Raw genomic sequence first — 27,602 nt, 5'->3', positions numbered from 1 at the left:
CCTTCCCCGGTCGCATGGAGGTCCGTGTGGCTACCTTGCGGCACTTGGCGGCGCGTGCGCGTTTGGGAAACATGTCCCGGCTGGGGCGTAATACGTGTCGTACACAGGTTTTTGATATGGCCTTATTATCATTGGTTGGCCTTGGTAGCAGATGCAGCGTCGTGCCCTTGTCTCTAGGTTGAGAGTTGTCGCAACCGTGCTAGTCCTTGTGGTGGTTGATGGTTCAAATGAGATCGAGACGTGTTCATGGATGTTTTGGATTATTATTTGGATCCCTCCTCGGCGGTGGTGGAGCAAGTCCCAGCGCGTGGCGCTGCTCCAGCCGCTAGGATGGCCGAGAACCTTGTTAATATTTGAAATTGAGGTTTGTGTTTACGGCTTTCATCGGTCGGAAAAGCGGATCGATGTAATCGAAGCGAAACATCACTCTCGAAGCGGTTCACAATCTGCAAATGAACACAGCCTGTCGCATGAAATATGCAAGCATAAAAAAATGGGAATTTAGGCATAAAAAACGCGTCGATTTGCGTCATCATTATAAGAGGCATCAGTCCTGTGCCTGCCGGTGTGACTCCACGGCATATGTATTATCCTGGGCCTAATGTGTTACGAAAATAGCAGGTGCAGAAGATAGGATTTCGAAAGATTTACACATGACGGGGGAGCTAATCGCACTACTTTGTATACCGGTAGCTGCTTCACAGCATATTTCCGTTGCATGTTGGTCGTTAGCGCAACCACCTTTCACGCGTTTCCTCTTCCCAAGCTCCCAGCCCCTCGTCTCTGCGGAGACAGAAAATTTACTGTTAGCAAGCAGTTTAGTTCGTGTGTGATGAACCTGACTAAAACCTCTGGAAGACACGTGCTGAACGGACCAAAACTCTAGGGACTGGGAAAGGATCTTTCGTTTGGCTATGAAATAGGAGAGAGACCAGAACGTGGTGAATTTCTAAAACGCTGTAACAAAAACGCGATGTAGTCGTCCCAGAAAGCAAAGGTTTACCGGTTCAAGCCCAGGCTGTACGACGGAGTAATGAGGCACCGTTATTATAACAAGTTTAGGAAATGAAACCATCTTTACCTTGATAAACTAATAGATATATACGTGATACGTCAATTGAATTCATTTTGAGAGACCGTCTTTTCAAGCTTATTGAGACAAAAATGCAGAAACAGACCCTTCGTAGCCCAACTAGTCATGTTTCAATTTTACTAGGTCCTGGAAAGGTAGTTGCGCCGCCTCTGCGGGGCCAGGGACGCTCTTGCCGGCATACGGCTGCGGCGCGAACTGCTGAAAAGCAGCAGGGAACACTGCCAGTCGGTCCACTGGGGAAGCAGGAGCCGCTGAAACGCATTGTCCCCCGCATCGTCCCGTCGGCAGCGACAGTCGAGTCGGCGACGGTCGCCCAGACCAAGGTCGGCCATTAGCTTGCAGCGTTTCTTTGCGTCGCGCACCGCCATCGGGCATAGCAATTGTGTAACATTCGTTTTGTTCTTTACAGAGGGTTTACACATTTGGAAAGAACAACAGCCAGGGCGATGCGTCCATGAAACAGCTGGTGAGCGCGAAGGGCCAGAACGAGCCTGCTGCCTGTGTCGGTGTGATTAACATGGTCATATTCACCACAACGCGCTGCATTGAAAAACTCGTTGCTATCGCTCCACGGGTCGGTTTCCCTTCACCGGAGATGCCCGCGCCCGTTGGTTGACTCCTGCTTGTCTTGCATCATGATCCGCCAACAGCTGGGTGGCAAGGGTGCCAACCTGGCGGAGATGTCGCGCATCGGCCTGTCCGTGCCGCCCGGCCTGACCATCACTACCGACACCTGCGCGGAGTTCCACTCTAATGGTAGGAAGGACGACAGCGCCTTTACCGCTTACGCATATTTAGCATGTGCTCACTTCCGTTCGGCTGTAGACCCAACCCAAGTGCTTGCGGATAGTCACGCGACTATCCAGTCGGCTACCGTCGTTTCGGACGACACCGATCTTGAATCTGGCGCAGAGGAGACTTGGCTGCTCTAGATAGTGGTTCTTTTCTTTTATAATATTAAAACACATCCTCATATCCGCATCTCCACATCCACATCCTCATATCGTCGTTTTGCTCTTTCCACTCATTTTCGAAGGCCGCAAGCTGCCGAACGGTTGCTGGGAGGAGGTTCTTGCGGGCCTCCGTACTGTGGAGGACGAGATGGGCTGCAAACTGGGGGATGCGAAGGCTCCGCTGCTGCTGTCCGTCCGCTCGGGTGCCGCGGTAAGACCCCTGCCTCACACGGCTGGGCGCCCTTGGGCGCCCCGATATGAATGATGGAGTTGGGAAGGCCCGGTCTGTGTGAGAACCAAAACGCCCTGGGGATGGAGCCTAGCTTGGAGTAGGGGGGATGGGGCGATGGCGACGTAAGTTGGGAAGGGATGTTGTGGTGATTGTGGTGGTGGTAATGGTAGTGGTGGTGGAGGTGGTGGTAGCCACTTCTGGCCGAAGCAGCATCATGGCGGCTTTTCCTGGGTTTCAAAACTTTAGCTTCAGATATGTATGTTCCTCCTATCACACTAACAACCAACCAACCACTTTGTCCAAGTGGGTGCCTGTCAAGTATTTTGTTTACCATTTCTTGATTGCCGTACCTTATACGGTGTAACAGCCGCGTATTGGTTTGACGAAAACCTGAACACCAACATGCACAGGTGTCAATGCCAGGCATGATGGACACCGTCCTGAACTTGGGTTTGAACGACGCGTGTGCCGCGGGTCTGGCGGCGCGTGCTGGTGATGAGCGTTTCGCGTACGACGCGTACCGCCGCTTTCTGGACATGTACGGCGATGTCGTGATGGGCATCCCGCATCACCTGTTCGAGGACCAGCTGGAACGCCTCAAGGTACGACAGGGTACCTGTGATGAAGGGCATCGCCCGCCTTTTCGATGGTCAACTAACCCTGCTTGCCGCACACCTTGTAAATGTTTGACTTTTCGACCTGTACACCATACCATGCGTCTTTACAAACCTAATGCTATCGGACGCATCTTTGTCTCGCAGACTGAGCGGCGGGTTTCGGAGGACACGGCCCTTACAGCGGCGGATCTGAAGGTCCTCGTGGGCCGTTACAAGGAGGTCTACAAGCAGCTGGGCAAGGTGGGAGGGGGGGGGTTGGTGCTTAGGCATGAACCTTCCAAGCCGGGTCGGTGTGCGTCAAATATTGTTGGTCTGGGGTCTGGAGGTCTCCTATTGCTGCCTGTTTTGGTTTCCTTTCTTAGCGTGCTGACGCTGCGGCCAGTTTTGACCAGAGTTTTCCTTTCTCTTCTCCTGGCATTTGTTTCAACTTTTGTTGCTGCTGTGCTGTCGACATGGTATGTCGCGAGAGTTTGACCCGGGGCAAGGCCTTTTTTTCTTGATCAAGCTGCCTATCCTAATCCAGCTCTTTTGCTGCCTTTTACTTGGATGAGACTTACAGGTTTTCCCTGAGGACCCGTATGAGCAGCTGCGTTTGGCCATTTACGCCGTGTTCGACAGTTGGCAGAGCGAGCGTGCCAACGTGTACCGTTCGGTCAACGGTATCAAAGGATTGGCCGGCACGGCAGTCAATGTTCAGGTGGGTTCGCGAAATCGTACGCGAAGGCGCGCGCGAAGACGTAAGCATATGTAGGGTATGCGATTCGATGAGGTAAACTCCTAACGGCCATGTGATGCATGCACGCATGCATCCTTACGTGCCCGGATATGATTGCACATATTCGGTTTGTAGGGTTTGTCGAGAGCTCATGGCGTGTACTTCGCTTGTGTCATATTATGGTACAAGTCAAGGTTTTATTTAAGCTTTTTGTCTCAGGTTTTGGAACGGCAACTTTCATGGTGGTCCGTTTCTCCGTAATCAGTTTCCGATCGAAACTACCGAAACGGAGCGTTCAAAAACAAATAAACCTCGCATAATAAACCTCGCTTCATAATAAACATAATGTTCTGTTACCACTTTTCATTTTCGTCTTGTAATCCTTTCAAGAAAATGGTTTCTCCTTTTTGTAGGCAATGGCGTTCGGCAACATGGGCCTTACTAGCGGCACCGGCGTCTGCTTCACCCGTAACCCTTCCACCGGCGAGCGCAAGCTATACGGCGAGTACCTGATCAATGCGCAGGTACGACATGCGCGTCAAAATGAATGTAAAGATGCAGAGCGCACAGTGCGGCGGGAACATGGCATTCGTATATTCATGTTAACCGCCTACTCCACCTGCCTGATTCATCCAAGCTAATAACCCAATACAACAATCTCAAGGCTATTTCACCACGCGACCCGTGTAGTATGTCTCGGCTCGCTTTCTCTGTTATCCTTGCTGCGTTCAGAACTGACACACTCTCTTGTCATCGCCTTCTCTTCTACCTGTTTTCCCCGCACATCCAAGCCCCTTTCCGGTGCCTGTGTCTCCCCAACTTCCTTACCGGGCAAGGATCCGAAAGCCCTTTCCCACGCCTAACTAGCCTCCCCCAACCCTATATTTGACTCCGAAAGGGAGAGGATGTTGTGGCGGGCATTCGCACCCCCGAGCCCATCGAGACACTGGCACGCACTCTGCCAGGCGCCTACCAGCAGTTACTGGATAACTGCGCACTATTGGAGAAGCATTACAAGGACATGCAGGTACGAAGAATTAGGGTTTTGGAGGCTTCTATGTAGATGTACCGCATATGTAGACGTTGGGATTTTTTTAGGTTTTAGGCTGAGGCTAGGTTTTGCAGTAAAACGCGGCGGCATGGTGGATGTCGTTGTTTGAGTTTGCCGTGTGTGGCCTCCCCCGGTACCGAACTCAACGTGGTATCCTCGCTGACTCATACCGCATGCGAAATGAAATTGCTTGCAGGATATCGAGTTCACTGTGCAGGAGGGCAAGCTGTTTATGTTACAGTGCCGCTCAGGAAAGCGCACCGGCACGGCCGCGGTTCGAATCGCGGTGGAGTTGGTGGATGAGGGTGTTGTAGGCCCGGACACTGCCATTATGATGGTGGAGCCTGGTCACCTTGACCAGCTGCTTCATCCGCAGTTCGCGGACGAGAAGGCTTACCTGAAGGACGTCGTCGGGAAAGGTAGGGCCCCTGTAGCTTTTCGCCACCATAAATATGTGTATCTTACAAGGCGAACAGTACGGGTGTCTTGATATGTAGGAGTGCTGCGTTTGACAATGGAATTGCAGGGGGCAGAGATGTGATGGTTTGTTTTACCTTTAATGAAAAATATGTTTTGCTGTTGCATAGTCTGTCTGCTGCTATCGAATGTTGAGTGTTCTAATGAATGTAGGCCTATAGGGATGCGCGGTGATGGATTGCAATATGCGTGGTGACGAGACGATAGGGGGCGAACCCCACACCGATACAACTTCCGACTGTTCGGCGGTGAGGTAGTTGCCGCATTCTCGCCAAACGGCAACCCATGCGGGGGCCGTTGTCATTTGGAGGTCTGTTGTTAACTGGCATTCAATCCTCACAGTTTTTACATGCTACTATCAGTAATTAGGGACAACTACAGCTACAACTAGCCTTCACCTCCGTCGTTTTTAATACCTGGTCTATTTTCATCACCGGTATCGTTACCACAGGCCTGCCAGCCTCCCCCGGGGCCGCCGTGGGTCAGGCGGTCTTTTCCGCGGAGGACGCGGAGGCCTGGAGGAGCAGCGGACTGCCGGTGGTGTTGGTGCGCAGGGAGACGAGCCCCGAGGACGTCAAGGGCATGTACAGTGCCGAGGGAGTGCTGTGCCAGCTTGGCGGCATGACTAGTCACGCGGCCGTGGTGGCGCGTGGCTGGGGCAAGCCCTGCATTACGGGATGCCCTGACTTGCAGGTGAGAGTGGATGTGCGCTGGGATGGGGTCGGGTGGCGGGTTGGTTGGGGAGTCATCGTCGCAAGACTCGCGACGTTTTTCCGCAGGAGAGGTGAGAGGATGCGTAGAGACCTAATGAATACGGCCGCAGCCTGCGAGCATCCTTTCCTGATTAAGTCCTGATTAATCATGCGATGCCAGGTTTACTTTGATTGGTTTGCAGGTTTCTGTTTGCAATAATTGTCAAAACAGCCAACCGAAATTGACTCTGGCTAACCACCGTTGGTTTTGTTACGATGACAGGTAGACGAGCATAATAAAGTGGCTCGCATCAACGGTGTCGAGATCCGGCAGGGTGACTTCATTTCGCTCAACGGCACGTCAGGCGAGATCATTCGCGGCAAGCAGCCGCTGGCGCCTCCCGAGCTGGCCGGCGACCTGAGCAAGTGCGACTGCAGGACTGTCTGTCTGTCTGTCTGTCTGCCTGGCTTTGTATATTGGACTGTGTATACAATTTAATACCTAATACAGGCGGGCGGGCCGGAGGGAGGGGTTCATAATGCTCAGGGCTGAGGACGGCAGTTCAACCTCGGTGCCATTGTGTTTTTCTGGAGGGCATAAGAGCATCACTTAGGATCCGTTACTTCATTACCTTTTGGCCCTCTAGGCCCAGTGTGCTGTGTTGCTTGCTGTGGCGATGTTGGCGTTGTATGTTACGAGAAATGACGATCTTGCTGTATTGCTAAATCCTGCCTTACGAAGGTTCATGAAGTGGGTGGACGAGCGCCGGCGCCTGGGCGTCCTTACCAACGCGGACACACCGGAGGATGCCGCAGAAGCCCGCAAGTTCGGCGCTGAGGTACAGAACATGCCGTACGTCGTACATACTTTTATTGTTGGCATGCCGAATATGGCTCGGGTGGCCTGATCCTACTAGAATCAAAGTTTCGGGGAAGGTGGGGCCTATATAAAACCTTAGGACACGAAATGACCCACAGCAACGGTTTGAATGATTGTATTTATCAATCGGGATCTTTCCATATTCAAGTCATCCCCATGCACTGATTCATTTTGGTTCTGGAAATGCTGATGTTTGCTTGGACCCTGTCGTCCGCGTTGATTGCCAAAATTTGGATGATGTGATCCGCAGGGCATTGGTCTGTGCCGTACTGAGCACATGTTCTTCGCCAGCGAGGAGCGCATTGCCACCGTGCGGCGCATGATTGTGGCTCAGGTAGGGGAGACTTGAAAACCTTATCCTATCGGGGAGACTTGAGAGCCTAGACGCTAGTGTGGAGAATTCATCAACAGAGCTCCACAGGATGGGCGAGGTAGCCTTGTACTTGGACTTTTCCGCTACCTTTCTTTCGACCTAAAGTAATCGAAAAACCACACTGTGGCATTTCAATGTACAGAGTCAGGAGGCACGACTGAAGGCACTGCGGGATTTGCTGCCTTTCCAGCGGGAAGATTTTGAGGTGAGGCTGGTTGGGAGCTGGTGGAGTTGTGTGGGTTGGTGGAGGAGGAAACCCCAAGATGGAACCGGACATGAGGGATCCCATGTGTGGTTGGAGGTGCGATGTGGTGTAGTGTGGGTGAGTGATGTGGTTGAGTGAAAGAGTACCACTGGAGGAAGAGGAGGAGGAGGAGAAAAGGGAGAAGGAAAATGATGGGATAGAGGAGGACCATACAGAGGAACAGGTGATGATGGTGGAGTGCGGGTGCTTTGTTTTATGAGATGCCATCTATACGAGATGCCGTGGCATGTCGTGAATCCTGATCCGGCCAAGGCTTATATTGGCACATGCACACCTCTTCATCTTGCACATCTCTCCACAAGTAATAATCGTGAGGCATAATCAACGCCGCAGGGCATTCTTCGCGCTATGAGCGGCTTCCCGGTTACGATTCGGCTGCTGGATCCCCCGCTTCATGAGTTCTTGCCGGATGGCGAGATGACGGAGGTACGGTGGCGCACATCCCCCCCGCGTGTCCTCGGCTCTTTACGGTGAACGGGCTCCTCTGCGAATGGAGCCCGTTTCCGGTTACGGGTAAAACCTATCATTGTGTCAGTTTCCGGTCTGTTGTGGGAAGACGCCTTGCCTGATCCTCGCGCCCCATTGTGGGGTTGCATTCGCGTTCTGGCAACATCTGAGTCCGCTTGTTCTCTTCTTTCCGCGTGTATGTATGTATGTACATGTGGCTTGGCCTGTCGCAGGTTTGCGAGGCACTCGCGCGCGATGCAGGTATCACCATTGACGAGGTGCTGGCCACCATTGAGAAGCTGCAAGTACGTCGTTGGTCGGTTAGTTGGTTAGACAGTTGGTCTGTTGGGGTCCCGACGCGTGTTTTCTTTCCTCGCGCGCCAGATACTGTCAAAGCGCAAGCAAACAAGAGCAGTCCAGTCCTTGTTGAACGGCAATCATATCGCGCTCCCTAGTCACGTGCAGAGCCGCATAAGTACCTGGCCTGTGTCTTCTGGGCTTGTCTTCTCTCCGTGTTTTACGTGCTCCCGCGTCCTTGGACGTGCAGGAAGTGAACCCCATGTTGGGTTTCCGTGGCTGCCGCCTGGGCATCACCTACCCAGAGATTACTGAGATGCAGGTGGGGCGGGGTGGAGTGGACCGGGATGGATGTTGATGTTGTTACAGGGTGGTGGTATAGCATCACCAGTGGCCTCCTTCCCGAGGCAATTCCCTGCTCTACCCTGCTAGAGGGGCACCCTAATCCATTCACCCCATCCAACTTCAGAGTGTATTCGTTGGGTTCAGCAACTCACCACCAGCATCCAACCAAATCTAGCGGATTAACGGTGCGTCAAACTAGTTCCTGGTTAGCTCGTAAGTTGATTGTATCAAGTCCTACATCGTCCACAAGATGAGGGACCACCTCCCATTTCTCCACCTCTCAAACACCCGAGAGGTCGGCAGGCGGATTTGAACCCGGATACTCCGGGAGCAGAAGTCAGGCCTTAACCTCTGCCAGCCGCCTGCCTGTTGGATGTTATACTGCCACTGAAAAAGGGTTGGTATTGCGTGGCTTTACTGGGTTATGATGGCTGTGGAAGCCCGTCTCATGGACTTTCATTCCGTCTTCTCAGCAACCAGACCTTTCCTTGTCTTTTTCTCGGTGTGTGGGGAAGGACCTTTTCTTTCTTATGCACCCTCTGATCTGCGGCATTCTTTCATCCCATTGTGCATTTAGACGGGCGAAGCTCTTGCACGTTTCTTGCACTCACGTGTTCTCGCGCATGTCATGTTAACAGCTGCATGTCCACCACCACCAGGTTCGCGCTATGTTTGAGGCGGCTGTGCGAGTGCTGCGCGACGGCGGGGCCGTGCAACTTGACATCATGGTGCCGCTGGTCGGGACTGCTGCGGAGTTGAAGAACCAGGAGCAGCTTATTCGCCGGGTCGGCGAGGAGGTGCGCGGGGGGCCCTGTGTGCGCCAGTTGCCGTCTGTGAGGCTCTCTTTCCCTGCTGCTGCTGCTGCGTACAGGTAGTGATGGTGGTTCTCCTTTCATTCCATGATGTTGTCGTACCGCGTCCAATGTCCTCGCTGTTGTTATTCACCCTGTGTGTCTGTGTGTGTGTGTGCTGTCGTGTGCGCAGGTCATGAAGGAGGCGGGAGTCGGTGTGCCGTACCGTGTGGGGACCATGATTGAGGTCCCACGCGCGGCGCTTCAGGCAGGGGCCATTGCGAAGACCGCCGAGTTCTTCTCGTTTGGCACCAACGATCTGACCCAGATGACGTGGGTGCGCGTCTGTGATTAGCGCTGCTTGTTGCTAAATTGCTCGATGCGGTACTCTTATGTCGCAAAGAGTTTTTGTCATACAACTGATGCATAATCGTACCGCACTGCACCATGTGACCGTGTCCTCGTGGCTTTACTCTGTCTTAACCCTAATATATGGTTACCGGGAACTGTTGATTGCGATATCTTGTTTGATTTTTCTTCTTTGCAGTTTTGGTTACTCGCGAGATGACATTGGCAAGTTCCTCCAAAACTATCTGGATAAGGGCATCCTGGCGCATGACCCCTTCCAGGTACGTTTGTTCGTACGCACCCGTACAAATGCATGTCTTACAAACTTTACGGTATTCTGTGAGTTGCTGTGACGATTGTGCAACGATTGGAGATTAGCAGGCACACGTAAGCCATCATCAGCCAGCATGTTATGATGATGTTATGTTACAGAGTGGGAGGCTTCTGGGCCACTTTATCACAGCCAGCATGTGGAATAATGGCAAACGGTTCCAGTACACACATCTGCACATGTTATGTTACAATCTGTACATGTGCTGCGTATGAACATACGAATGGTCGTATGTGTTGTTGGGATTGTGGCAGGTCCTAGACCAGGATGGCGTTGGCGAGCTGATAAAGTTTGCGGTGGAGCGAGGCCGGGCCAGCCGACCCAACCTAAAGATTGGCATCTGCGGCGAGCAGGGTGGCGAGCCCAAGACGGTGGCCTTCCTGCATGAGGTGAGGGAAAGAGAGGGGGCACCACAGACCGCAAACAGGGAAATAAAAAACTTTTGCGGCGCGAAACGTATTCAACTTTGAAAATTAAAAAGTTCTTGCTTGGGAATAATCCCTCTTTAAACTGTTCCTTGCTTGTGATGTTTACGTGCAGGTGGGCCTAGACTACGTTTCTTGCTCTCCCTTCCGAGTGCCAATTGCGCGGCTGGCCGCTGCCCAGGCGGCCGTGCGCAGCGCAAAGGCCGCAGCAAAGAAAAAGTGAACGGAGCAGAAGCTCAGGAAGAGTATAATTCGGAATTCGGAGCAGGCGCGGAGCGCTTTAACGTTTATCTTTTTGCGCGCGTGCGAGTCCTCTTGCTGACCCGGATAATATACAGGTCGCAACGCCTAGATCGCATGACTAATTTTGGCTTGCCGCTTATTTCCTGGAAGCTGTTGTATTTCATAAAATGTAGACTGCATTGCTGGGTGTGACTAACGAGTATGAGAGCTGATTTCGTCGCACTGGTGCTGCTGCTGCTGCGTGTGATGGTGGCCACATCAACTGTTTTCGGTGTATGCATGTGCGTGTATTGTTTTCCGCCTGATGTGACCTTATTTGTGCATACGACTGGCGATGCAACAGTCAAAGTCAATGTTGGCATGTACGGATCCGTACGGATTCTATTGGAGGTTGAGAAAGCTAAGGAGCATCAGGCATATGCGTGACGAGTTGACCTTCATTGTTTTACTTGGCTAGTGGAGCGGGACTGACCTGAAAACGATCCATGTAATGTGGCAGGTTAGTAGGACGCAGCTATCCACCATTATAGATTATGAGACTCTGACTGAGTGCCGCATAAGGCGCCTTAATGTTGCTGACCAAGCAGCTTTACTTTGACTCGCAGATGGGCTCTCTCGTAGACCCTGTAAAATTCTGTGCCCCATCGCGCGTGCCTTATCCAAATTGTTAGCCTGCCGACCAGACCACCTGGGTTCCGGAGCCAGGGATCAGCACCGCAGTCCCTAGGATCAATTACCCTACCTCGATGTTAGTCCTGTTGTAGAACTAAGTTTGTGTCGGTCAGCCCTCTGAGCGAACTGGGTTCGGTACCATGCAGATTGCACGGAATCTCTGGGCTCTTGCCTTTATTGGTCCTTGCGTTTACCTGCTTATCTTGTAACACAACGATGTGCTAAGGTTGTATGCAATACGTGCTCAAACAACAGCATACTTACCATTTACAACAATTCCATACAGCAATGTAACGTTACTATAGCGGATTATTGCGTTCTCGTTAACTTCATAAATAGTCTTAGTTCCGTTGGGTCGTGTGCTCCATTAACTTTCTATGTGGGTCTTTGAATAAAGGAAACAAGGGAACGGGGTAATGACGTGATGTTCCATTGATCCTGCCTGTAAGATGCTGCTGTTGTCGGATTAGCTCGTCAACGCAAGCGTAGCCATCACCGTTGATATATTGAAGTATATCACCGTACAAGTGTACAGTGCATGTGGTGAGGGAAGATTCGGTGGTCATATGTAGCTACGCTGTGCTGCGTGTACACAAGCGGCGAAAATAGTAGGCCGTTTGTTCGCTGCCATGAAACAGCAGCAGCCTAGATATTAACAAGGAATCTGCGTATGGGGTAACCAGCTGAACACCGTGCCGAAGATCGCGGCGAAATCCTAGCCTGCCGTACCGCAGCTAGAGTTGTTTCCCGTACCACCAAAGGAAGGTTTCAAACAGAGCATGCTAAGTCCAATACATCACTAGTAGGATTCCTGCAAGGAAATGTCACAAGGCTGCGATTCGCGAGCCAACAGCCAAGCCCGAGATATGTACTGATTTTCGTTGGTTCAGGTAAACGTCGGTTCGAGTGTCGCCACACGAAGGCAAACAAGGCAATTTGGTTTATTATGGTTTGATTTATTAAAGATTTGTAAATATACTGCGGAATAATTGAGGCACATGGGGCTGAACAGCGGCTGTTTGAACCCGTTACATTTGAACTTTACCTTTCTGACAGATTTTCACATCGTTCATATTAACTTTTTCTGCAGCTGCGTTAAGACGGAGGTGTGAAAGCTTGCGGAGTTACTCGTCGTGCGCGCTAACCTGCGGCACGTCGCGAGCAGGCGCCGCGATGTGGCGAAAGGTTCTTCATTGATACCTTTCAGTCTCAAGCCTTGCAAGCGTCCGACTTGGAGGCTTGCCGGTGAAAGTTGAGGTCCGATCATGTTTGGTGTTGACACTGGACGAGACTTTGGCTCGTCCAACCAGCAGGGACAAGGACCGTCAGGGGCTTTTGGCGGCCGTGGTGGTGGTTTCGGGGCCGCTGCCGGCCGCGGGTTCGGCGGGGGTGCTGCTGAAGGCGGCTTTGTTGGCAAGGTTCTCTTCGGAGCGGTTATCCCGGCAGCTGGCCAGGTGCGGCCTACCATGTCCCCGGACCGTGGACCCCACCACAGCTTTCCACAACCCCTATCCAGACCAGCCTCCTAATGCACCGCAACCTTAGCTGTTGACTTCGTTTCTGCCTTTAGGTAATCTACTTCCCTTAAGCTATCTCGTACAACCATTTCTTTGAACTGCACCAGGGACCTGCGCCAGCACCAGCTGCTGGAGGTGGAGGAAGAGGTAGTGGCGGTTTCGGAGGCGGATGGGGAGGTGGTGGTGGCGGCGGTTTCGGAGGCGGAGGAGGTCAACGCCAAGCACGTGGCGCAGCAGCTGCAGGAGGCAAGTGCGAGCGCGTGCACACTTCGCCCGTACGGCCGTGAGCGTCTAGGCGTTCGTGTCAGTTCTTTGCGCCACTCCCTCCTTCCCCCCGCTTTTCCCCCTACCCCAGGTGCTGACTCTGCGGCCGGTGGAGGGCCTCAGCAGCAGCAACAACAGCAGCGAGGCGCTGTAGGCGGTCCAGGACGACGGGTTTTTGCACGCTTGGGCCTCAGCGCGCTGAGGGAAAGCGCTGCCTTGGATGGTGGCGGCAGCGGCAGCGGCGGCGGCGGGGTTCCGGGAGCGGCTGGCGGCCGCGGCCGCGGTGGCGGCTCCGCTGGTGGGCGACAGGGCCACGGTGGTTCTGGATTCGGCAGAGGTGGGGGCGCAGACGCGGCGGGCGGCGGCGGCGGCGGGGGGCATTGGCGGGGCGGTCGTGGCGGCAGCCGTGGAGGTGGTCGGAATCAATGGGTTCGCCAGCAACAGCAGCAGCAGGGGGGTCGGAAGGCAGGCTGGGTTTCGGGTCCAGGGGGACCTCCTGGCGGCGGAGGCGGTGGTGGCGATGAAGGCATGGACCAGGTGTATGGAGATGACGGAGGTGATGACGACGGGGCGCCTATGGAGGAGGACGGCGGTGACTTTGACGGCGGTGACGATGAGGAAGTGTACGATGGCGTTGACGGCGACGCCGGAGAGGCGACGGCTGCGGCGCCCGCGTTGCAGCTGCAAAAGCCCAGCGGCTGGCACGCTGCGGGGCGTAGCGCCCAACCTCAGCCAGGGTTCGCGGCGGCGGCAGGCCGTACGGCACGTGTGCCGGTTCCTGTACCGACGTTTGGCGAGAAGCGTGACGCGGATGTCATCGCTGCTGCTGCCGCCGCCGCCGCCACCAGGGCAGATGCTGGCGGCGGCGGCGGCGACGCGGCTACGGACGACGAAGACGCGGCTCTCTTGAGGAAGCGTCAGCAGCGATTCGGACAGGTCCGTCGCGTGGTCTCCTAAACAGGACACATCGGGGTTGCGCGGAGTTGCTATAAGGGCAGCTGCAGCGGCAGGCAAAGTTTGTGTGTGGGGAGGGGAGGACGGATCCGGCCCCAACAGGACCGCAGGCCCCCATCTCCTCGCATCCTCCGCGTCTCTTTGCGTTGTTTTCCGGCAGCTGGTGCGCTGGTCATGGACAGCGTCCTTTCCTTGGCTTTGCTGCATTTATTGTCCCCTCTCTGTTGAAATTCCATTGCCGCTGCCATATCTGTCCTTCCATATATTGATGGCGACGACAGGCTTTTACGGATGAACCAGCAGCCGCCGCCGGGGGTTCTAAGCCTGGCACCACCGCCTTTGGCGTAGTGGCAGGACGAGGAGAAGGAGCAGCAGGAGGTGGTGGTGGTGGTGGTGACAGGACTCTCGCAGGGCGAGGTGTCAGTCGTTCACCAGCTCGATGGAGGGCAGGAGAGGAGGAAGCTGCGGGTGCTCGGGGCTCGCCGTCACCGTCACCGCCGCCGTCACCGCTGCTGTCGTATCTTGGCGGCGGTGGCGGCGGAGACGTCATGGGCGACGATGATGAGGGTGCGTTCCGTAGCGTGAGTTTTCTTTTTGGAGGGAAGCGGGTAACCATCCTGGAAATAGTATTGACAAAATCAACCTCTTCCTAGAAGGCTTTTGAACGTGAACAAATCCTGGAAATGTGCTTTAATCGTGACCAACTCCTGGAAATGGCACTTTTGGCGCCTGGAGCGGGGCCTTATGGTGTGGCAGGGTGTGCCAGAGTGTCCCCCAAGCCCCCAAGTACATGTCTCCGAACAGAGAGATTTTTTACTGATATTATCTTATGATGGCAAGGACGGGGATAGCGAGGGGAGGCGTAAGGACATGCAGCTGCATGGTCCCGCTGCGTGGTGCGGCACTGTGGTGTGCTGCTGGTCCACAGTACTGGACTGGGGAAGAAGGAAAGGAGGAGACAGCCTCCTCTTGGCCCCCAAATTGCGTCATGCCAGGCCATGCCCCCCAAAATCGAATTGTGCCGGGCCATGCCCCCAAAATTGCATCACGCCAGGCCAGTGAAACCTTTGTTCGGAACCGTGCTATTGTAGGGTGAACAGGTGGTGATAGTGTTGTTGTTTTAGTGGTGACAATGGTGGTGGTAACAATGGTGGTGATGGTGGTGGGGGATGCTGCTGCTGCTGCTATTGCACTTGGGATGCTGCCGCTACGGCTGCGGCTACGGCTGCTAGCACATTGCTGAGCAACATGTCCTCCACTGCTGCTGCTGCTGCTGTCGTCTCTTTTCCTTCCTTCTGCCGCCCGCCCATTCGTTACTGCTGCGACCTTTGTGCCCGTGTGCCGTTGCTGCTACTCGCGATTACTGTTTTGCAACTGCTTCTACTGCTATTGCTATTGCTATTGCTGCTACTGCCACAACCATCTGCAATCTGTTGTGACCTCTCGCTCTGTCAGGCGGTTCGTCCGGGGGACCTGCGCTAGTCGGCACTTGCGAGCTGATGTGCCCGGTGGCGGAGAGGAAACGCCGGGAGGTGAGAGGGGGAAGTGCAGGGTGGGGACAAGTGTCTAGTTGCCGAGTTCAAAGAAGAAAGGGCGAAGCAACGAGTAGAGGTGGGAGGGGGGTTATGACTGAGGTAGGTGTTGCGGAAAGACAAGATAGTGTGTGTGTGGGGGGGGGAGGGTTAAGTCATTGCTAGTGCCCCTGCCTTGCCCTGCCCTGATCCCATTAGGAATACCTCCCAACTCCCAACTCCCCCTTTCCTGAACCGACCCCCGACCCCCCCGACCCCCCCCTCAGGCTACCGGGGAGCTCAACATCTTTGAGCGGTTGGACCCCCTCAACAGCAAACTGACCAGCGAGAACCTCATTATTAAGAAAGCGGTGAGGGGGTGAGGGGGGCCCTGGAGGGTGGTTCGTGGACCTCGCGATACAGCCTTGTGGTGGTGGTGGTGGTGGTGCTGCTGCTGCTGCCGCTTTCTGTTGCTTTGGCTTTGGCTTGGCTGCTCCGCAATCCCTTTTCCTTCCCTCCCGCATTCCCCGAGTAGATCCTTCCCGTCCCATCTCCCATCTCCCCAGTTGTGAGGCGCTTCCGTCCGAAACCTACCCCTCCCCCGACCCCTCTGTCCCCTGCTGCGTATCACCATCATGTTTCCCCCGTCGGCACACACGCACACATACATACATACATACGCACGCACACAGCGTAAGAACTACAGCGAGGAGGACCGTCGGCCCGAGAATCTGCGCACCTTCCGGGCTCTGAGTCTGACCATGGCCCGTCTGCGCTCCCTCATCTCAAACCCGGACGAGACGGCGCTGGCGGCGAGCATTCATTGCACTCCGGAGCAGACGCTGCTGAACGTCCAGGCCTTCCTGTGGGATCGATATCGGGAGGTGAGAGGTGGCAGATGAGAGGGGTTTTGGGGAGGGCAGCTGGGTGAGTGTGGGTGAGAAAGATGAGGACGGCACAGGAAAAAAGAAAAAAAACTGGTGATCTGGGGTTTCGAACTGCGGTCTGACCGGTCGTTTGTCCTCTCAATTTTTTTTGCCGTTCATCTTCCGTTTTCCTTTGCCCACTTTCCCTCCGTGAGGACGCATACTTCTCTCTCCCCCTCTCGCGTCCGCCTTCCTCCCGCTCCACTTTCTCACGCGATCCTCCAACACGCACGCCCACCCCCCGGCCGCCGTCGCCGCCGGCCGGTTGGCTCCTCAGGTCCGAAAGGAGATAATCGCGCAGCACTTCCACGCTCGGGCGGAGCTGCTGCCGCATGTGAGGGGGCTGTGTATGCGTGTGTGCGTGTGTGTATTTTGGAGGACTGAGTCGCGATTTAGGAGCTGTGCCCGTGCCCGTGTGTGTGTGACGGTGGAGTAAAAGGGGGATCAGAATGGTTGCCTGACAACCTGCCTAACACTAACTCAAGGTCTGTCCGTGTGCCTGTGCGTGTGCGTGTGCGTGTGTGGTGGTTAGAGTGGGTAATGAGGTGTAACACACACACACGGATATGAACTCTGGACAGTTCATTAACAATATCTCTTTTCTCCTCTTTTTCCTTTTTCCGTAAATCCTTTTTTTATGCTGATTTGTTTATTTTTCTGCGCAGGTCTTGGCTTGGAATGAAGAGATTGCCCGGTTTCTCATCATCTCTTCCCACGAACTCTGGGTGAGAGGGGGGACGCCGGTTTGGGCTGTGGACGTCTGGTGTGGTCGTGTGGGTTGGTTTTGAAAGCTTAGGGCTTTAGGATTGAGGTTTTCATCAAGCAGGTTTTCCTCTAGCTGCCCGCTAACCCCCAAAATGTTCCTCGTCGATGATGCATACGCCTTGCTTTACATGGCATACTGTTGTACTTTGTACGGATGTACTGATAGCTCTTCCCTTCCAAACCCCCTGGAACAGGGCAACCGGGACTTCGCAGCTCAGCTGAACCAAGAGCAGCTCAAAAAGGTACCCATAAAATGCGTTTGGAGGTTTCAGAGAACAAGAGGCTAATGACTGATGAGATGCTGAAATTGCGGGAAAAAAATCAGAAGTCTGGGATTTGAACCCGGGTTCGAGAAATTCGGAATATTTGAAATGAATGAAAAGTCCCTGCAAACCCGCAACCCGTCCCGACGTCCCACCCGGGCGCCCTCCAATCCCCGTCATCACCCGGCTTTCCCCCAGGTCCTCACCGATCTGGTCACCAGGTTCTACACCTCGGCAAGTCGGCTGGGGGTGCCCACACCGAACGCGGCAGAAATGAAGTAAGAGCGGAAAGGGAACCGGGGGGTTGTGTGTGGATGTGTGGATGTAATTCTGTTATTATACATATGTGTGTATTGTTGAGGGGTTCTTCTTCGTAGCGTAGGACATAGCTTTTTCGTGGCGTAAGAGAGAAGGGGGATGGAGGGGGAAGGGGGAGAAAGGAGGAAATGCGGTCGGGGGGCCGGAGCTGCGAGGGGCAGAGTTGGATATAAGTAATATGCATGGGTGTGTGCATGGGTGTATATCTCACGCTTCCCTTTTTCTCTCACCTTTCCTTGCTGGCCACTAAGATCCCTGCATATGATTCCCGGGCGCCTATTTTTCCGCTCATCCCCTTCACTCGCTCGTGGTTCGTCTTCCCCCGCCCCCACCGCCCGTTTCCGGCCTCTCTTCAGGTGCTATTTGCTCATTTTGATGATGGGCGGTACCATTGAAAAGAACGGCCGCCGCTTTAGACAGCCTGCGGAGGCGCAGATGTACCTTCGGCAGTACAGTGAGGAGGTGCGGCTACGGAGACTGTGTGTACGGTAGGGTGTACAGTGTAGACACAGTGCACATGCTGCTGCGAGCGGCAGAGTAGTGGTGCAGCACACAGTGGTGGGCCGCGTGGGTCGCCACCGCCATTACGCGGAGCTGCGACTCCTGCTAACCACGACTGTTCTGGTTGGAAACCGTTGGTGCTGTTAGAATTCTGTTTCTGTTTCTAATTTGCTTAAAATTTCTGCAGATGTGGTTCCCCTCACGCGCCAAGCGGACTCCTCGTTGGTAACATTTGATTGCGTCTCTCATTCAAAAATTCTCCCCTATTGAAGCCAACCCCAACCAACACCAGCCAACCCCATTCCTCTCCCAAGGTCTCAAAACCACAACCAACTGATCCCATTAACCAACTGACCTCAACTAACCAACCCCCAATTAACCATATTTAACCAACTCCAACCAACTCACAACCCCCAGGAGCTGTCCTCCCCGTGGACCACCGTTCTGTTTGCCATGATGGCGGCGCTGCAGATGGGCAATGTGGTGGCCTTCTTCGACCTGCTGGCCAGAGCGCCGTACACGTTTGCATGCATCTGTGCATCCCATGTGATGCCGATGCGCTCTCTGGCCATGCACATGTTGGCCGCCGCTATGGGGGGTGAGTTAGGTTTCAGTTCGAAGGGTTCCACACGGTCGCTTTGCTTTCGTTGCGTGCCTTTCCTTTTTTCCTTCACAACAACAGGCTCCTTCGCACCCCTACTGTTTCCCTTGCCACACACTGAACATCACTGCCCGCACTCGCAACCCATCCTTTAGCGCCATCACATCGAACCTCTCACACACCACCATCAGCTCCAGCACCTCCAAGGGATAAAGTCCCTCCGCACTTTCCGCACATTCGAAATTTTAAAAAATTGTGCCTTTTACACCACCTCCATCCGACCCCACATTCCACATCCCACACCCCGCAAGCTATCGCGGCAGATCGCACATGGGGCCTTGATCTCGGCAGGGCATGTTTGTTTGGTTTGTGTGCAATTGCTTTCGCATCTTACCATGTGACTCCCCCCCACATCCCATCTCGCCCCATGTCACTCACTTTTCCTAACAACATGCTCATCCCGGCCCGCCCCGCTGCAGCCCCCCACCCTGGTCAGCCGGGCGGTCGGCCCGACCCCGCCGCCGCCATGCCGCTCGTGGACCTGGCGCGGGTGCTCAAGCTGAGCGAGGCCAACGCCACCGGCTACGCGGAGACCCGCCAGGCGCTGGTGCAGCCCGGGGGGGCGCATGGTGAGGGTAGGAGGGGCAGGGATAGGGATAGGAGGGGCGGGGATAGGGGTAGGAGGGGCGGGGGTTAGGGGTAGGGGTAGGAGGGGCGGGGGTAGGGACAGGGACAGGGACAGGGACAGGGACAGGGACAGGGACAGGGACAGGGACAGGGACAGGGACAGGGACAGGGACAGGGACAGGGACAGGGACAGGGACAGGGACAGGGACAGGGACAGGGACAGGGACAGGGACAGGGACAGGGACAGGGACAGGGACAGGGACAGGGACAGGGACAGGGACAGGGAGGACGGGGGGCACCCGCAGCGGGAGTAGAGCGAAGGTAGGGAGGTTTAAAATCTGTGCTATGGGTTGCCCGTTGGGGCGAAATTCGACGGCGGCGGGAATGATGCGGGAAGTGAGAACTTTCTTGTTCTCCTCCGGGTCGTCTTGCTCTCACCTTGCCTTGCCGCCTGGCGCCTTGCCGCCTCTCTCCGGCCGCAGGTCAGCGGGATGTGTCGTTTCTAACCTCCCAGATCACCGCCCGAGAGCCCAAGGTCAAAGTCCGGGTGAGGCGACAGAAAGGGGGGAGGGGGATAGAGGAAGGGAGAGGAAGTAGAGTCTTCACCTTGCGATGAGGAGGAGGGGGAGAGAAAGAGAGAGGGAGAGAAAGAGAAAGAGAGAGAGAAGGGGGAATGGAGGGGAAGAGGGAGGCTGGGAAATGGAGCAAGCGGGGCCGATTTCCACTTCAGATAGTCTTAGGGGGGGCGCACATGATTAGAGGTTCGCATGCAGGAAGTTGTCAGCCGGCTGAGGCTGCTGCTGCTAGCGTCGTGGTGGTGGTGGTGGTGGTGGTCGTGGCCCTCGAAATGTGGCCCTGGTGTTGCCCTCGGCGGGGATGGTGGGCGAAGGGCCGTATGTGGGTGCGCCCCGCAGAGGCTGGGGAAAGCTAGATTTCGGCTGATTGCAAGCGGGCTCTTCGAGAACCATGTGCAGCAGCACATGCACGCAGGCAGGCGGTATGTCCTGAAAAGGGAAAAAAGGTGGTTAAGGTAACCGCTCTTTCTCCCATTGGCCCCCCGCGCTACCCGGCCTTTCTGAAACCCACCCAGGCACAACACTGGATCACCGCGAAACGCTCCCCCGTCGGTCGGCATCAAGATACCGTCAACCCCGCCCAGCTCTCACCCGAGCTTCTCAGGTACTGCCGTCAGCTGCTGACGGGACCGCAGAGCTCCGGAGCGCCCGTAGCGGCCCTGCACCGACCCGTGGGTCCGCCCGCGGTGCTAGCTGTCGGCAGCCTCGGTGGCCCCGCCGCCGCTGCCGCGACGGCAGCGCCGGCGGCAACGCCGCCGCGGCAGCCGCCGCCGATGGCGGCGGTGGTGCAGCCGCCGACGCCGGCTTCGCCGGCGCCGTGGGAGCTCGGGTCGCCGGACGCATCGGCCCGCGTCGGCAGCGGAAGCCGCCCGTCTTCGATGTCCGCAGCGGCGTCTGGTCTGCTTGGTAGCGCTGCAAGTAAGCTTCCGGGCGGCAGCGGCAGCAGCCCAGGTTTACAGCTGTCGCTTCCACTAAAAATATTATCCAGACGTGGTGAAAATCCTCTCCGCCATGTGAAGGCTGGGGGGGAGCAATTGTGAAGTTTTAAATCCTAGCCACTGTGGCCTTGATTCCCGCAACAAAACCCTTCCTAAAACCCTTTAAACTCCTCTTTAAGACTTTTCATAAACGTTCTCTGCTCTCCTCCTAAACCACAGCTTCACCGACAAGCGGCTCCGGGGCCCGGGAGGCGGCCCGTCTGGGGGCAGTTGCCACACCGGCGGCGGCGCCGCCACCGTCGGCGACGGCACAACAGGTATTCGGTTCCCCAGCACGTGCACCAGCGGCCGTAGCGGCCGTGGGCGCGATTGGGGCTACCGCCGCTACCGCTGGCATGCGACCAGCGCCGGCGGTGCCACTTGCTGCCGCCGACGCCGCCGCAGCGGCGTCGCTGAATGTCGGGTCCGGCATCACCGCCGTACCGCCGCTGCACCACCCGCCGCCAGCGCAGCAGCAGCAGTTCTTCCAATATCAGCAGCAACAGCTGCTGCTGGAGGTAAGATCAATACAACGCGCCGCTCTTTCCCCTCTCTTTTTCACACGGTGTTGTTATACTATATACTATTATACTATGTATCTGTTATACACTCAACCGTTCCCCCTCATCCCTTTCCTCCGTTGTTGCTATTGTTGCTGCCGCTGCCGCTGCTGCTGTTACCACTGCCGCTGCTACTGCCGTCTGCAACAGCCGTATTCACATCAGCCTCAGCAGCAGCAACAGCACCAGGCCCTCCTAGTGGATGTCGGACTCCTGGCTCAGGCTCAGCGCGCGGCGGAGGCGGAGCTGGCCATGGAGCGGTTGAAGCACCAGGCGGACCAGGCCATACGACAGGAGCACGAGCGACACCGGTGAGTGACTGAGTGAGTGAGCAACTGGCGATTGACGAGTCTTAAGGACGGTAAATAAAAACAAGGAAATATGGACGGCGGTGTGTAGCGACCCTGACGGCGATTTCCATCGGTGGCGGTGGCGGTGGCGATGGCGGTGCTGCCCCTTTTTGAGTGACCTTTCGCTACTGCTACTGCTGTGCTCCTGATACTACTGCTGCTTCCGCCGCTACTGCTACTGCTTCTATCCTCGTCAGGGCTCTGGCGGTTCAGTGCCAGCAGTTGGCGGCAGCGGCCTCCGCAGCGCAGGCGGCTCTCCTGGAGGCGCAGCGAAGAGAGGCGGCGTTTGCTGAGCAGGTGGCGGCGCTGAAGCTCGGCCAGCAGGTGATGCGTCATGGTGTGAGGCTCGGTTCGGGATGGGCGAGATGTATATATTCTTATTATATATATATATATCCTTTGTATACCTTATACATAATATTTAATACATGTGCAATGCCGTCCGCCGCATCGTACGCACGCAGGGAAATGCCATAGAGGAGAGGTGGAGCAATCTCAGTATGAGGCGCTATCTGGCGCGATGGCAGGAAGCGGCACGGGCACGCAAGCGGCGGGAGGAGCTCCTCCGTCAGCAGCTGGCGCGGGCGTCCGTGACCTTCATGGCAGCAGGGCGCCGGCGGAGCGCGCTGGGGTTGCTGGGGTTCGGCGGCGGCGGCGGCGGCGGGGGCGGCGGCGGCATGAGTGATGATGTGCGCGTGCGAGGCGTCGATCGGGCGGTTGTGAAAGGCCCGGCAGCGACGGCGACGACGACGTCTCATTTGGTACGGGTGGTGAGCTTGACGCTTTCCCGGGTAGAATTACTGTTGTGTTGTGTTGTGTTGTGTTGTGTTGTGTTGTGTTGTGTTGTGTTGTGTTGTGTTGTGTTGTGTTGTGTTGTGTTGTGTTGTGTTGTGTTGTGTTGTTGTGCTGTGTTGCTGAAGACAACGGAGCTCCCCCAGGGGGGTCACCTGGGTCGCTTTTATGGACCCCTCCTTATCCCCTTCCGCACTTTGTGTGCGAAAATTGTAACTTACACTATTTTTACAAGTCTAACCGAATCTAACTTTCTTCGTTTCTTACCCGCTATTTCTGCCACACTGTGCTTTTTTTGCCAAAGAGGGGCCGCAAGCGGCGCCTGGACTCGGCAGCTCCGAGCAGAGGCCCCGTGGGGCTCCAGCAGCTGCTGATGCCTCCGGATCTGGCGTCGTCAACCGCCGCCGCCGCCGCCGCCGCCGCCGCCAAGTCTCCCATCCTCACGTCACACCTCAACCTGGCGGAAGTGGTCGTACCGGGACTGTGTCGTACACTGGCCAGGCGCTTGATGACGAATGGCGGCACAGCCACCGCGGAGATCAACAGCGTCAACGGTCTTAACGGTAACGGCTTTTACGGCAGCAGCCGTGGTACAGCAGGCGGGCGAGAAGGGCCCATGGGGGGAAAGGGCCCCTTACGGAGAGGGGCAGCCTCATGTGAGGGGCCAGCACGTCCTCATCATGTATTCTGGAAGCTTCTGCTTTTGAGTGGCGCGCTGGAGACGGAGGCGAGCTGCGTGAGCGCCTACCAGGTGCGGTTGTAAATCGTTCGTCGTTGGTTGGGAGGTTGGCAGTTAGTTGGTTAGTTCGTTATAGGTTAAGGTGAAACCGAAGTGGGTTGTAATTGCGCAAGCACAAGCGGGCCCCCAACCCAACCCAACCCAACCCTCGCAAGGTGGTGGTGTGTGTGTGGGGGGGTAGCCGAGGGTGGAGGTTTGATGGCCAGGCCTCCACTCGCCCTTCACCCGTCCTCCACTCGCCCAACACGCTGCGGCTTCACCTCCCCCGCTGTCCCCGCAGCTGGAGGCGGCCTCCTGGCTACGATCCCGGCTATCCTGCGGTCGGACCGCCGGACCGCGGCCCCTCCGCCAGCCCCCAGCCGGCGAGCAGCTCACGATGGAGGCAGCCCGCGCCACTCTCGGCGGCAAGGCCTATACCCTGACGCTGTGCGTGCAGGATGTTAATGCCATGCGTCTGGGTAAATTCGCCGCCGGGGGTAGCGGGGGCAATGGGGGCAATGGGTTTGGCAGCAACACGTTGTTGGATGGTTGGAGAGCCGCCGCCGGCCCCGCCGCCGCCGCCGCCGCCGCCATGGCCAGATCGACGGAGGCGGCGACGGCGGTGGCGGCGACCAGCGGCGTGTTGATGCTCGTGGACGGTCGCGAGTTTGAGGCGGCGTTGGCGGCGGGGGCGCCGCACGAGGACGCTGCGGCGGAAGCTGGTCAGGATTTGGATGACAGGTGCGTTGCCCCTCTCCTGCCCCTCTCCATTCCGCCTTCCATTCATCCCTTCCCTTCATCCTCTCTCCCTTCCCTCGACTCGCACACTTCCACCTTGCCTGGCTGCTCCCCCGCTGCTTACATCTGCGTTTGTGCCTGTACGGAGCCCGTTACCCTCCGTACATTCATTAGCTCATCTTCATGTTCTCCCCTGCACTGCCGTTTCTTGGCGGCTGCTCCTCTGCCTCGCCCACTATGTCACCGCTTCTTGTGACATCTCTCACCCCGTTTATGTGTGTGTGTGTGTGTGTGCGTTTGTGTGTGTGTGTGTGTGTGTGTGTGTGCATGTATGAGCTCTGAACCTTTCTTTTGTCCCACTCATATCCCTCGTATTTACATCACAATGCCCTGTCCTGTTCTCCCCCTTTTTAACCTCACGTGTATTGCCGTATATTGCCGTATATTGCCGTCTGGGTACCTAGTTGGGAGCGGTTGCGGAGGGTCCTCGCCTGCTTGCCGGTCTCCGACTCTGCCGTACCGCATCCGCAGCTGCCGACGCCGCCGCCGGGGTTGTTGCAGCTGCCGGTTGTGATCCTCACGCTAGCGTCAGCCGCCGCCACGGACGCCATCGGCAGCCACCTGGCAGCCACAGCGGCGGCGACGTGGCCGCCGGCCGTGGCGGCGAGGGTGCTGTCGCCGCCGCCGCCGGCAGCGGCCGCCGGCGCTGCTGCTGCTGCTGCTGCCGCTGTTGCTGCTTCCGTAACTTGCGGCAACGTCATTGTGGCTTCGCTGGCGGAGGCGCCGGACGTGGTGCTGAGGCAGGCGCTGTCGTACATGGCTGAGTCAGCGCCGGTTTACGAGCAGGTAAGAGCAGGACACACGACAAGGGGCGTTACAGGTCTGAAGCTTTTGGTCTCAAGAGAGGCATGCGCTGCTTGACGAGGATGCGCTTCTGTACAGCGAATATATTTATAAAAATAAGGACGAGGTGCAGCAAACGAGAGAGGAAAATGGGCGACCACATCAGCGTATGTGACATTGCGTCCAAAGAACAAATTACTTCATTACTTTGATGTATGCGCCCGTGTACGTTGTACGGTGTACGGTGAACAACAGGTAGTTTCGGTGGACCTGGAGGACCTGGCTCGTGGCGCGGTGGCCGATGTGGTGGCGGAGCTTGACGGAGGCCGCGTCGGCGGCGGCGTCGGCGGCGATGGTTCCCCCGTCAGCGCGGTCACCGCCGCCGACACCATAGCGGCCTTTAATCAGCTGGTCGCGGCGTACGAAGCTGCTGTACAAGCAACCGCCACTTCCGCATCCGCCCGGTGGGGTCTGCCAGCACCGGAGGTGAGGTATCTCCTTCCTTTTACCACGTCTGTCCGTCTGTCCGTCCGTCCGTGTTTTATCTGTTCATTCTTCTATCATCTGTCCATTCCGTTGGCTTTGGCTTTGCCAACGATCCGTCTCCGGACCCGTCCTGGCTACCGTACGCTAGGCCTATTCAAGTTCAGATTTGACCCTGCGCAGGGTCTATACAATCTTAGTGACACCAGTAATTTGTGGCCCCGGTGTTCAGGTGGCAGTGCCGTGTGAGGGTCGCCAACTCCCCACCCCTGCCCGGCCTTCCTTTCTTACGTTCGCTGCCCTTTGGCCTTTGGCGAAAACCCTCATGAATTTGCCCATGTGTAGATTTCCACGTCGGATGCCGATGCAGCTCCAGCCTGCTGGGCTCACCAGCGAGTCAACACAGCCATTGCGGCGCTGCGAAGTCTGCAGCTGCCGCCGCCGCCACCGTCAGCTCATCAGCTCCCGTGCGGCTCTGCCGTACTGCAGCAGCTGCTGGCGCACGTGGCCACCTGGTCCGCCACCTTGACGCCGCCGCGGCAGGCCATGTTGCTTGCGTCGCTGGCGCCGACGCCGGGACGGCAGCTGCTGCTATTGCCAGCGGCGCCGGCGGCGCCGGCGGCGCCACAGTCAACGCTGGCGTTGCCGCCGGCGTACGGGTTACCGGCTCCGCTATCGTTGATGAGCACGCCGGTGGGGAATGGTGGCACCGTCGCGGCGTCCATAACTCCCGGCGGCACTGTGTCGCCGTCGCCTGCATATCAGCATCGTTACGCGATGCTTTTGGCGGATGCAATGGCGACTCCCCAGGCTGGGTCACTTGCCGCTGGTTGGGCGTCCGTAGGGGCATGGCTGAGTAACGGCGGCGCGGCGTCTGTGGCGTCGGCGTTTCCTTCGCCGTACTGCCGGCGTGACGGCGAGGGGACATCTTCAGCGGTGGAGTCAGCGATGTCGGGGGAAGGTTTGGCGGCGGCATCGAAGCGCCAGGCTGTGGAGGCGTTACAGGTGCGCAGTGTGCGGGTGACGTGAGTAGTCGGTCGGTGACGTTGTCGTCGTCTATTTACGCGTTTGTTTGGTTGAGACCTTGAATTGTTTTTACTGTGAGGAGATGGTTTTGCGAGGCTGCGTTACTTGCATGCTTCTCTGCACGCTTGCACTGTTTTTGCCACCCTTTCTGGGGCAGCGCAAAGCCCCTGCTGTCCGAGAGGTTTGTGTCGCCAGGCTGGCGACGCTGAGATGCATGCTCATAACAGCGATTTCTCTGTCCCTCTTTTAAACTTTCGCAGAAACTGAGGGCGGCGCTGGGCAAGTAGCGGGGCCAGGCAATAGAGCTGTCTTGAAGGACTTGGCAACGGCTTGAAGTTTTTGGGGTATACTTCAACACAATAGTGCAGTACAAGAGGCCTTGGCGTATAACGGCAGTGACAATATCCTGGATTTCGTGATACGCTTCGAACGGAAGTGCGAACCTTCAGGAAAGAAGGTTAGGGTGTCTTGCGAATTGGTTGCAGGAAGACATGTTTGCCGTACAGGATGTTTACATCGGTCGATTTGGGGGGCTTTGCCTGTTGTGTTTGTTACTTAGTTTACTTTTTACGTGTAGCTATGGTTTGCAAGGCAGGTTTAGCTCTTTAGCTGTCACAGGGACACTAGCAAAACACTGTTCGGGTTTTTATCGCGGCATCCTCTCAATCAGTCTTTTGCCTAGGTCAGGCTTTGAGCTGAGATGATCATCTGCTTGGGACCTGTATGCGTTCCCTTGCATCTGCTCCTTCCTTTCCTGGTTGGACTCTTGCACCAGTATGGGTATTTTAAGTGGTTCAAGAAGGAATGGGTGACAATTCGGTATTGGGCGAACAAGTTTAAGGGGTAAGGTTCCCATGTCTTTCAGGTTGGACTATATGCAGCATCATTTGCGAATGCAACTGGCACCACGTTTCAGGAGAAATCCAAATGGGACGGACTTGCAAGCTTCAGCTTCTGAGTCTAATCCTGCGAAAGAAACAGCCATCTCGGGCAACCCAGTAAGGCTGCGATGCTCGGCAGTATGGTATCGCGTTCAGCAGATTACT

The 27,602-nt window shown here is 56.2% G+C and overlaps 2 protein-coding genes across 2 annotated transcripts; both read left to right on the top strand.

Annotated features, from left to right (window-relative positions):
- Positions 1 to 1,499: 1,499 nt before the first annotated feature.
- Positions 1,500 to 11,218, top strand: VOLCADRAFT_74670 (uncharacterized protein). The gene is made up of 22 exons (XM_002950569.1): positions 1,500 to 1,559; positions 1,744 to 1,849; positions 2,130 to 2,257; positions 2,689 to 2,880; positions 3,040 to 3,135; positions 3,455 to 3,592; positions 4,024 to 4,134; positions 4,509 to 4,637; positions 4,858 to 5,080; positions 5,590 to 5,831; positions 6,114 to 6,256; positions 6,573 to 6,669; positions 6,961 to 7,044; positions 7,226 to 7,288; positions 7,682 to 7,774; positions 8,029 to 8,100; positions 8,343 to 8,414; positions 9,097 to 9,234; positions 9,422 to 9,561; positions 9,776 to 9,857; positions 10,162 to 10,296; positions 10,448 to 11,218. Exons 1-22 carry the CDS (start codon positions 1,548 to 1,550, stop codon positions 10,553 to 10,555), a joined length of 2,604 nt encoding a protein of 867 aa, XP_002950615.1. The 5' UTR covers positions 1,500 to 1,547; the 3' UTR covers positions 10,556 to 11,218.
- Positions 10,777 to 26,806, top strand: VOLCADRAFT_90955 (uncharacterized protein; the record flags this gene model as incomplete). The annotated part of the gene is made up of 30 exons (XM_002950568.1): positions 10,777 to 10,856; positions 12,558 to 12,701; positions 12,872 to 13,047; positions 13,120 to 13,964; positions 14,264 to 14,549; positions 15,438 to 15,514; positions 15,781 to 15,864; positions 16,186 to 16,377; positions 16,697 to 16,753; positions 17,085 to 17,144; positions 17,379 to 17,426; positions 17,646 to 17,725; positions 18,122 to 18,227; positions 18,684 to 18,864; positions 19,347 to 19,496; positions 19,977 to 20,041; positions 20,585 to 20,987; positions 21,227 to 21,564; positions 21,829 to 21,917; positions 22,154 to 22,280; positions 22,421 to 22,726; positions 23,053 to 23,499; positions 23,768 to 23,913; positions 24,067 to 24,207; positions 24,353 to 24,479; positions 24,736 to 24,873; positions 24,985 to 25,050; positions 25,303 to 25,533; positions 26,020 to 26,535; positions 26,714 to 26,806. 30 exons carry the CDS (start codon positions 10,777 to 10,779, stop codon positions 26,804 to 26,806), a joined length of 5,799 nt encoding a protein of 1,932 aa, XP_002950614.1.
- Between the last annotated feature and the right edge of the window lie 796 nt (positions 26,807 to 27,602).

The sequence above is a fragment of the Volvox carteri genome (genome assembly GCF_000143455.1).
Source record: "Volvox carteri f. nagariensis unplaced genomic scaffold VOLCAscaffold_19, whole genome shotgun sequence".
Taxonomy (NCBI): domain Eukaryota; kingdom Viridiplantae; phylum Chlorophyta; class Chlorophyceae; order Chlamydomonadales; family Volvocaceae; genus Volvox; species Volvox carteri.
The sequence above is the reverse complement of the archived record's forward strand: the minus strand, read 5'-3'. Positions and strand labels throughout refer to the sequence as shown.